Source organism: Sinocyclocheilus rhinocerous, unplaced genomic scaffold (genome assembly GCF_001515625.1).
Source record: "Sinocyclocheilus rhinocerous isolate Xijiao unplaced genomic scaffold, SAMN03320098_v1.1 scaffold256, whole genome shotgun sequence".
Lineage (NCBI taxonomy): Eukaryota > Metazoa > Chordata > Actinopteri > Cypriniformes > Cyprinidae > Sinocyclocheilus > Sinocyclocheilus rhinocerous.
This window is the reverse complement of record NW_015632036.1, coordinates 427,926-438,803: the sequence shown is the minus strand read 5'-3', so window position 1 is coordinate 438,803 and position 10,878 is coordinate 427,926. Positions and strand designations below refer to the sequence as shown.

Sequence of the window (10,878 nt, the reverse complement as noted above, 5' to 3'; positions counted from 1 at the left end):
ATTTGTGGTTCCATTTTATTTTTTATTTTTCTTCCTGTAATTACCTACTTTTTATAGAGTGTTTCATTATTACTGGCCAAGGAAAGTTTAGATTTTTTCAAGTTTTGAATGATTTTATGGTTTATTAATATTAATAAAGGGAGACATATTACACTTTTATAGAGCAGTCTAGTCTATATAATGTTTGTTGGCTCTATTTTAGGTATTTCCATAGCTAGTTTTGGCCAGATTACCCATTTTAAATAAGGTATAGACCCACTAAATGAACGGGTCCAGATCAGATCCGGTCCGGATGAGTTACTTAATCAGCGGGTCCTGATCGGATCCGTTTCTTTATCAACGGCGGATGAGCTACTTCATGAACGGGTCCGGGCCAGATGAACCGCTTTATTAGCGGATCCGGGTAGGGTCTGGACCGGATCCGGTCCGGATCCGTAATCCTTATCTGTTCCGGATCCATTGCGCTGTGCAAATGGACTCCGATACGGATCCGTTCCGGAGCTTGTGGTGACTCCGGGGCGGATCCGCTCCGGAGTCATTTTGCTATCTGGGGTAGGACACAAAAAGTAATTTAGCTGTAATGTGAGGAAATAAAAGTGGTTTTTGGAGGACAGAATACGATGACATGGATTTCTACAAACGACATAATAAATGAAGATTATTATGAAATATGTGCCCTTCAAGTGGAATCAGAATTCTGAGTTTCAAGCACATAAATGATAAAGGGAAGTCAAATTTACCAGACAAGTGAAAAACTTGTAATTTCAGGTGATAGTTGCCAGAGAATTGACATCTATGATCTATCTATCGACAAATCACACAACTTTAATGGTTTGCTTTATGTAACAAAAACATTTTATTGTGATCCCATGTAAGTAAGTGATAGAAATGAAAATTTGTCATCATGTTTGTTTATGCTACTTCCGTGTTATCATAATGACAAATGCCCGACTCAGAGGTACGACTTTCCCAGGTGCACATGAAGGCATCAAAAGTAGGGTTGAATGATAAATCTATATACAATTCATTACTGTGTGCCTGTATTTTGGTATTTACTCCCAACATTTAGCTACTTATTGCTGTTTGCAATACTGTATATTTGTTCAAAATGCAATTACTGTACCTGCATTGGTGTTGATGTCATTGTAACAATATCCAAGGGTTCAAGGAAGTTATAAGCAGGGAAGCTGTACAGCTGCAGCTCACGTGATGAATGTTGGGGTTGGGGTTGGGGGTGTGTCTGAACTAAATCAGCACCCTGATAAAGAGGTTGACTGGCACACAGTATTTTATGTATTTTGAAAATACAAAAATACTAATCTTAAATGTATTTAAATACAAATTACATTTGATTTTTGCCAAAGGCTTTCAAATACAAAATACAAAATAGTATTTTGTATTTCAAATACGTATTTTAAATACATGTATATGAAATACTGCCCATCCCTGGTTATAAGGTACAAGACCCCGCTGGAAATAACGAGAGAGAGAGAGAGAGAGAGAGAGAGAAAAGAAAATAGGGCATTATTTCTACTTTGAACACGTGTTGATTACATTAGCAAGATATTGGAATGTTCTCTTGACAGTGAACACTGGCTGGGAGATTTATTTTTTGTTCAATGTATAATTCCACCTCCCTCTCTCCATAATTTTCTGTTCTCATTGTACTGTCCTCTATGATACATTTTTATTTTTAATCTAACAAAATATACCTTCTCATTGAAAACAACAGATGCCCAGTTGTCAGCTCCTTTCTGAAGAACGAAGACAATGTTGCCAGGCAACACAGCCAGCTCCTCTTTGGTCTCAGGGTAAAACTCATAGAGAACAGTGTGTGGCTCACCTTCAAATACCCTGATGATAATGACATTTATGTAAAACAAGAGGACAAAACAATACAAAAACTCTATAAACTGCAAATATATTTCAGCTCTAAAGAGTTAAGGTTAAGATCCATTAAATATTGTTCTATAAATATATATGTCCATGACGCTAAACTAGTCTTACCTTAGTACTTCTGGGACTTTTGGTGTAGATGGAACATTGTCAACCTAACAATACACAAATTAAAGTAATGCCCTGTGGTCATTAAAATGACAGTTTTGAACATTAGATTATCATTAACATAGTCTTCAAACCTCTCTCTGTTATGCTTATTTTGTTCTTATGTTAACATGTTAAGAACTTCATTACTTACTTGAGGCTGAAGTGGAGCAAACCCAGAAAAGTCATCTGCGGGTACAATAGAAGATACAACCTATAAATAAAAAACAATTTACTGGCCAAACAGAAAAGGGATCTCTTCAGTAACATTGCACACTGTATTGATGTGATAATGGGGATGGTGGGTACCTTGGCTTTTCCAAGATAGTCCTTTTTCTCCAGCTCTGCCACATAGTTCTTATTGGGTTTGAACAGCAGCCCTGAATCTCTACCAAAGGAAAGAGCTTCTGCTACTGAAAAGAGGAAATCACAGTGTTTATCAATTTTAAAACAACACATCAAGACAATAACCACATACAGTTCAAGCTGTTTTGCACTATGCTCATCAGTGTAATATAACAGAGTTTTTTTTTGTTTTTTTTTAGATTTGTTTATTCATTTTTCAAATAACGGTATGCTGGTGCAACAATTTTAAAATGTCATTAATTTGTCATTAAAATTCTTACAAAGAATGTCACAAGAAGTACAAGGATGTAGAAGGATGACTGGTGACTAGTAGAAGTCATCTGTCTTGTAAATTTTGCCCCTCCTGCAGTTTACACAACTTCCCACAAAACCTACCCAGAAGCAGTTAATATGCAACATCAAATTTCACCAATTTCTAATTAGGAAAACTGCAATATGTTACAAAACAACAATATGCTAACAATTATTTTGAGATAATCTTCAGAACTGGCTTTATATCACTGCAAAAACTGCAAAATTATTCAGTGATTTCTGTTTAAAATTGTAGGATGGATAATTATGTTATGTGGAACAACTTTAGCAGTTACATACCAGTATGGCTTCCAGAGCATGGTCAATATGGCTGAACTTGTCATCTGCCCTCAGGCTCAGTGCAGTAAGAAGATTCTCTTGAGCTCTCTCCCATTTTCCCAACTGAGCCTGTACTACTCCTATGTTGTGCAGCACCTAAATCGCATATGACAAAATGACCATATCAGAGAGTGGACTGATTTGACTTAACCCATCAAGTGTGTCACTGCGAATAAATCAATCATTCACACTACTCACTCTTGGAATAACTGAGTCACTCACACCACAACTATTAAGGAATAAAACCAATAAAGGTAAAAAAAACAAGATTCTGTGCACATAAAATGTTCAATGTGTGGCACATCCCTGGTCTTACCTCACAAGCATAGAGTTTCTATCTCAGCCCTAGAGGTTTGTAATCTATTAGCTGATTTCCTCGTAACTGCTTAAACGCCTGCTGGAAAACCTGAAGATACAATTATGAACATTTTAATAAAGTGTCAAGACATTTCTTCCGAAGAGACAGTATGTGGCGTTTTGTAGTCCCCTCTATAAGAACACTTGAACTATCTGAGTGGCGTAAAATATTTCTTAATGAAGAGATGGTAATGGCTTTACCTTTCCTTTTTGTACAATGTAACTCCTCTCTGAAAAAAGGCAGCAGCCAGGTGCTCATCTTTGCCAATACTTCTATCAAATGCCTTCAGATGTATAACAGGAATACATTTCCCCATAAAGAGTGAAACCACTTTTACTTCCTTTTTACAGCCACAAGCTTTTTAAAAAAAGCAAAAACATTGTCAAATCATAATTCAAAGAGCACAGTAGTCAAGAAAATACCTTATTTAAATGTACTGCTTCTTAAGTAGCATAAAACACAGAATCTGCCATGTAACCGTACCTTTTCAGCTTCATCTAACTAACTGTTGTTTAAATAAAGACAGCCAATGTTGAAGATCTTGGAGCTTTTCTTCTCGATGTTGAGGAATATCCTGAGAGCAGAGTCTGGGTCTCTTTGCTCCACACAAGCCACGGCCTCGTCCCACTGACGGAGAGTGCTTACAAATGACATGCTTCCTCAGAAGACTATTAGCAATGAACAAATGAACGCTGTTGTTCTCTGTTGTGAGCCCAGCAGAGGCAATCTGAAACTTTTCTTAGAGAATAGGCCCAGCCCATGCTCTGAGAGAGAGGACGTGATCAGCTCCATATGTCACTTGCTTCTTTATTTCTTGTTTCCTCACTTGCCAGTTGAGTAAGTTCACTTATTTGGTGTTAGTAAGGCATAATTATTATTAAAGGATTAAAAAGTTTTTTTTTCTTTTCTAACAAGCACTTATATTATTAGTTGCTTATAGGTGTGAAGCACATATTACACATCTTACAAAAAAAGTGCTGTGGTGTCATGATTGTATCAAATGGTAAAAACATGCATGATACCCTCATGCATACCATGGTGCTAAATGATTACCAATGTATTTTGGAATTTACATGGTATTGCAGTGCCTGAAAAAAACAACCTTTCCTAAAAACCAGGGTCAAGTTTGAATAGACATCACTTTCTGATTAAGGTTAAGTATTTACCAAAAAAAGAGGTTCACATGCTCTGTCTACAGCAACTGGAATGTCCTTCATCACCATATTCCAAATAAAGACAATCACATTATTTTCCTACAGGCTCTTATGATGTTCACAATCACTTATCATTCAGCTTAATTCACTTTTAGTCATTCTGCGAGGTAATTTAATCAATGCAATGTTCTTGACATCAGTACACAAGCAAAGCACTGAATTTTAAAATGTGGGTCATGAGATCATCTGTATATTTATTTGTGTTCAATTCTTTTAAATTTCTTTTCATCACTATCCTAAACGTCTTTCTATGGTAGCTTGACTTTTCAGGAAGGCAACGAAAACAGAACAAAACATTACTGTCAGCATGATACTATGTCCAAAAGACCATGATACTTTTGTGTTGGTGATATTTGAGTCCAGTTCAGAGAAGTACACATCTATGAATACTTTTTTGAAATTAAAAGTCTTGTTCTGTATTACACTCGTACCCCTCAGCAGAGGTGCGCCTCACTAAGTTATAAGTTTGCAGAGGAGATTTGTGAGTGATTCAAACATTTTGTTCATTTCCAAACAGCCCTTGAATTTTATTTAAATATATAAAATGTAAAAAAGAAAAAAAAATTGCGTGTGTATTTACGTTGTTTGTTAAATGTCTTTTGAAAAGTCAGTTAAAAAAAACAAGGTACAGCCATTATGGTGCTGGTTGCCCGAGCGACCGCTGGAGCGACAGGGAAAAGGAAATAGCCACTCCAGCTCCGAGATCGCTACGGTTGGGATTCACGGCATTTCCTGTCAGTGTAAATAGACAAATAGACAATCGGCTGACATGACTTCACTTTCAATCCACGACTGCCTTTGAGTAAACAAAAGGACATCTAACGAAGCTTTCTCCATGAAAGAGCCATTCTTCACTGCAGATGCATGCTGCGGTGGGTTAACGTGCTGATGTTAGCAAGCTAACATGGACCTTGGATTAATGCTCTACAACAGTTTGAAAGATGTAACATTGAGTACGACGACACTACCCTTGGATAGACTTGTTAGTGCCTACAGACTACCACAGATTGTAAAGTTGGACAGCGGTAAGGTTTGTAATGAGTTGTGTTGGTGTTGTGTAGCAGCGGCGGCAGCTGCGCGTGGGCGGTTGCGCTCCTGTGGAATTCCAATAATTAGCGCTTTGCGCGCTAAGCTAACGCGACCCTTCACTCCATGAACACATTCAGCGGAATACCTGAATGGAGGGCTTTACTGACATAACTTACACAGTCGACATCAAAAGTGATGCATTTTGTAGTAGTTCTGACTCGGATACAGACCAAACAGCCAAATAAAACGCGAAAAAGAGATGCATAGATGTTAGCAAGCTAACGCAAATGAGCTAGAGGCCAGAGTTAAATAACAGACTCCAGGCAGTCAAACACCGGCCTCATAACATTTAATGTAACAGTTATATCATCTATTAAAAACCTCTTTGATTTTTCTAACTAGACAGCGATCCCCGTAATACCCTCAATTCTGAAACTTTAGAAAGAAGCTTATACTCGAGAAATTCTATGCGTAAAGCACGAGTAATATAGTCTGATAACTTAAGTTGTTTGTTAATCACTGCTTTATTATAAAGTGATTGCAATGTAAGTGCTGTTGTGTGTGAGCTGTGCTCTGTGCAAAGATGGAGGAAGTCATAATGTCAGGGGAACTAGATCATTATCATTATGGGAACTGGGACACTATCATTAGACTCTCTAACTGAACTCTTATGAGGGCTCACTGGGTACAACAGACACAACACCCATCTCACCTCTCATATTAGTTTGTGATTGCTCTACTTACAAATACTATATCTTGTCAGTATATAAATGAGTCAATTATGCCCTTCATGTTATTTGAAATCAGTTTTGTAGTGGGCTGACAGTTATACCTTTAAGCACCACTTAACTGTAATTTTTTTTTGCACCGTTGTATGATTTTCATACATCTTTACAAAATTACACTATTAAGGTCACTGTTCCATACTGATGTGATATTGTTTTGCCTCAGGGGAATCGGTGGAAGGGCTGAGAGAAAATGACTACCTCTTGATTCATTCATGCCGGCAATGGACCACAATTACCGCCCATAGCCTAGAGGAGGGCCATTATGTCATCGGACCGAAAATCGAGATCCCTGTCCATTATGAGGGTAAGGCCACTCAGTTGTTGTAGTGCAGCATGTACTGTATCTAGAAATGTCTTTAGTTCTTTCTGACACTATGTATTTTCAAAAAGAAGGCAAAAGAAAGAAAAGTTAGTCTGCTAAGATTCACTGTTTTCTTGCTACTTATTAAAACAGAAGTAGCAAAAATGTGCTGCTGTATTTCCCATCTGCTTTTAGTTGGAGTGCATTAGCTAATTGGTCTCTTCATAATTGACATTCCTCTGGCTATGGAGAGGGTCCAGTTGGCCACTTAAGGAAAAAAGACCTTCCTCTGAATTTGGATTTGTTTCGGTTCATACAGACCTAGCAAACTGTCTATTTTATGTACTTATTGCACTGTTGCAGCATTTTTAGATAATTTGGCAAAACGTTTTTTTTTTTTCAGTTCAACGTGCCCAAATTGAAATAATTACTTTTATTTCTTTACTTTGAACTGAAATGGCCAAACAACATCTACATGAAATGATGTATATTTTACATTTTTTTAAAAAGTAATGTATATATAATATGAAAGCATGGCAATGATGTCATGAGGTTACAAAATTGCTCTGTTTGCTGTTTGTTACAGGCCAGTTTAAGCTGCTGGAGCAGGACAGGGACTTTAAGGAGCCAGTCCAGTACTTTAACAGCGTGGAGGAGGTGGCCAAAGCATTCCCTGAGCGAGTTTATGTCATGGAGGAAATAACCTTCAATGTCAAGGTCTGGTTTTGTGCTTGCAGCAGGCACTGTTTTTGATTTAGACCCCCTGCACTAATGTATCTTAGTATTGGTATAACCTAATATGCCTTAATCAGAATGGTTCTCAGGCATTGTGTGTGTAATGTGAAATATCTATTCAACATTTCAAAATTTATAGCAGTCCAAGGTCTTCTGTAAGACTAGCATTATTTAGAATACATTTTTAGTTTAGCTGTTCAAATTGCTGTCTTCATTCTCCCAGATGGCGTCAGGAGAATCCAATGAGGACACGGAAGTGTACAACATCACGCTGAGCACTGGGGATGAGCTGACACTAATGGGCCAGGCTGAGATCCTCTATGCCAAAACATCACGAGAAAAGTCACGCCTCAACACAATCTTCAAACGCATCGGCAAGCTTAACTCCATCAGTAAGCATGGCCGCGGAAAGATGCCCTGCCTTATCTGCATGAACCACCGCACCAACGAGAGCATCAGCCTGCCTTTCCAGTGCCGCGGTCGCTTCAGTACCTGCTCCCCACTGGAGCTACAGATGCAGGAAGGAGAACACACTATTCGCACAATTGTGGAGAAGACCAGGTTACCTGTGAATGTCATGGTGCCCAGCAGCCCACCACGTAATCCGCATGACCTCCATTTGATCCGTGAAGGCCACCGATACAAGCTGGTCAACATCCAGACCAAGACAGTGGTGGTGTGTTGTGCATTACGTTCGAACAAATTACTGCCAGTGCACTTCCCTTTGCACGTGTCCACAGCACTGCCTCGTTTACTGGTGCCTGAAGGGCTGCTTCAAGGAGAAGCCTGGCTGGAGACTGTGGTCCACCGCTGGTTTGCTTACTGCCAGGAGCAGTTCGACATTGACGACTACTCTAGGGCAGTCCGTGATGTGCGGGTGGATTGGATTGAGGATGGCAAAAGCCCGAAAAAAAGTAGCGCAGGTGGAATGGGAAGTGGGAGTGCCATCTGCAACAGCAGCGAAAGCGATGGCTGCCCCTCACATGTGAATTTGCCAAGTTCTCTAAGCTCAGCCCGAGATGAGCTCACACAGTCATTTCATCGCCTGTCTGTCTGTGTCTACGGTAACAATCTCCATGGGAACAGCGAGGTGAATCTTCAGGGTTGCGTAAGCTTATGTGGAGATTGTGTGCCAGCAGAACCTCCGGATGCAGATTATCTGTTCCCTGAGCTGCAGGAGAGTTCTTCTGGCTCCCTTAAACCAGATGTGCTGTACGAGGAACTTTGGTTGGATCATGTTATGAACCCTGGATGTGTGCTAGACCACATCGAGGGTGTCCGAAATTCAACTGTCTCTGGCTGCACGACTGTACTGCCATACCCCACAGCAGGCCCCACAAACGCCTTGCTTGGTGCAGATGTCAATCTACCTCCACCTCCGGTGCCTCCAAAGTCTGAAGCTGTGAGTTCATTTATACTAGATGAATCTTAATATTCTGAATCAAAATTATTTTTAAAAATCCTTAACCAGTAAAACTCACACTACTGGAAGAATCACTGCTTGAACTACTGCTCGAATGGGAACCCTGATATCAAGTTTACATTAAAGTGTTTGTAGAAATCCTCATTCATTGACTCTCCCGTTTAAAAAAAAAAAAATCCATGATTTTAAGGTTATTTGTCTGTTTTCCACTCTCAGATAAGGCAAAGTTTATTCTGGACTTACATAGTGACTTATTTGTGTACTCTGTTGGTCAGTCACTACAGGTCTAATTATTTTCCAAGTAGGAGCAAAGGTTACATTTAGTATGTTTTCAAGGTCTATTTGATCAATTTGCACAGCCTGTCTCAAGAAATCTATATCTGTGTTCATTCACTCCCCCAATAAAGTAATTGTAATATTCACATTTCTAGAGCATACAGTTTTTTTTTCTTGTTGCCTTTGCAGGTGAAGGAGGAGTGCCGGTTGTTGAACGCTCCACCTATTCCACCGCGGAGCTCCAAGCATGCAGGCTCAAGCAGTGCCACAGTGCCATACCCTCCTGCCAAGCCACGTCAGACAGAAACCCGCTCCCCAAGCCCAACACTATCCTATTATTCATCCGGCTTACACCACATGTGAGTTATGCACTGTTTTGATTGACAAAATGGATATTGGTTTTATGTGAACTGCACTACTTATGACTGAACGATCCTCTTCTCCCTTCCCTCTTCTCCATCTCTCAATAGAGGTGGAGAGGGTGAGTCTCAGAGTGAGTCAGATGATCAGAACCATGCATGTTACCCATGTAACTGGATCAGACCAGATGCCAGTGAAGGCTCCAAGCCTCACCCTTGCCTCAATCCTTCGGTCAATGCCTCTTTCTCCCGCCTTTCCTGGCCAAACGATTTCTATGGTGCAGACTCGTATAAAGGTGAGGACTTCCCGACGATCCACTGCCGGAGTTATTCTAGTTATCCTCGGAAGAGGACCCCTGGTACTCCTAAGGCTTGTCCCTCAGGTTTGTTAGACTTCAACAGGCAAGCAAATAGTGAGGGGGGCGCTGCGGCCTCCAAGGCTCAACAGGTTTCCCAGTCTGCCCAGTTTTGCACCAGATCCACCAGCTACACCATGGAAATGTGCAGAGACAAATCCACAGAGGAATGTAACACTAAGCAAAACCAGTCCTGCCCTATCTTGCCTCCAAGACCCCATAAATGTAACGATACAAAGAAAGATGCAGATCCCGCTACTACAGTCACAGCTGATGTGGATGTTCTGGAACTTGAGTCCAAAAGCTGCTCGCTCGATCGACCGCATCACGGCACTACAGATGTGTTTCCCATTTCGTATCCTGTAGCTACAGGGTTGTCTTGGCAGCCACCAAGCAATCTATCAGGTATCTCCATTGAGGAGGTCTCTAAGTCACTACGGTTCATTGGTATGTCAGATGATGTTGTCTCTTTGTTTGTGCAGGAAAAAATTGATGGAAATTTGCTCCTGCAGCTAACCGAGGAGATTCTGTCAGAAGACTTTAAGCTAAGCAAACTTCAAGTGAAGAAACTCATGCAGTTTATAAATGGCTGGAGGCCCAAAATGTAAGGCTGAACAAGCAAGTCAGTCCAGAGCAAAACACATGCAACTTGCTGGAGCGATGCAGCCGTAAATATTGGCCTTCAGTATTGCATTAGACAGTTTTGTATCTCAATGCTATGCAGTCTTGTAATGATTTTAATAGCCATTTTGTTTAATATATACATGTATATAAATCTATATATTAATTGCTTTGTGTATTAACCTGTACCCATCTCTATGTAATCTCTGACCTTATGGTACCTGCACAACAGACTTTTATTTGCTCAAACCCAAAGCCTTTGAAAAACCTGAAGATATTTTGACCCAAACTGTGGCCTACATTTCTTTGGTTGTTGATCAATAAAGATGATTGACTTGATTAGGTGGTTTTTATTACTTGAACAAATCTTTTTTGGTTT

The 10,878-nt window shown here is 39.9% G+C and overlaps 1 protein-coding gene and 1 pseudogene across 2 annotated transcripts; one reads left to right on the top strand and one right to left on the bottom strand.

Annotated features, from left to right (window-relative positions):
• Positions 1–4,213, bottom strand: part of LOC107742142 (neutrophil cytosol factor 2-like) — a 5,009-nt pseudogene extending 796 nt beyond the window's left edge.
• A 1,099-nt stretch (positions 4,214–5,312) lies between these two features.
• LOC107742123 (GRB2-associated and regulator of MAPK protein 1) lies at positions 5,313–10,838 on the top strand. Of its 2 annotated transcripts, none has more exons than XM_016555013.1 (6): positions 5,313–5,636; positions 6,592–6,732; positions 7,316–7,446; positions 7,688–8,866; positions 9,353–9,522; positions 9,634–10,838. In XM_016555013.1, the coding sequence occupies exons 1-6, from the start codon at positions 5,516–5,518 to the stop codon at positions 10,484–10,486; spliced, it is 2,595 nt and encodes an 864-aa protein (XP_016410499.1). In that variant the 5' UTR covers positions 5,313–5,515; the 3' UTR covers positions 10,487–10,838. The 2 variants fall into 2 exon arrangements, with proteins under 2 accessions (XP_016410499.1, XP_016410498.1); XM_016555012.1 differs by having other exon boundaries at positions 6,586–6,732.
• The last annotated feature ends 40 nt before the right edge of the window (positions 10,839–10,878 follow it).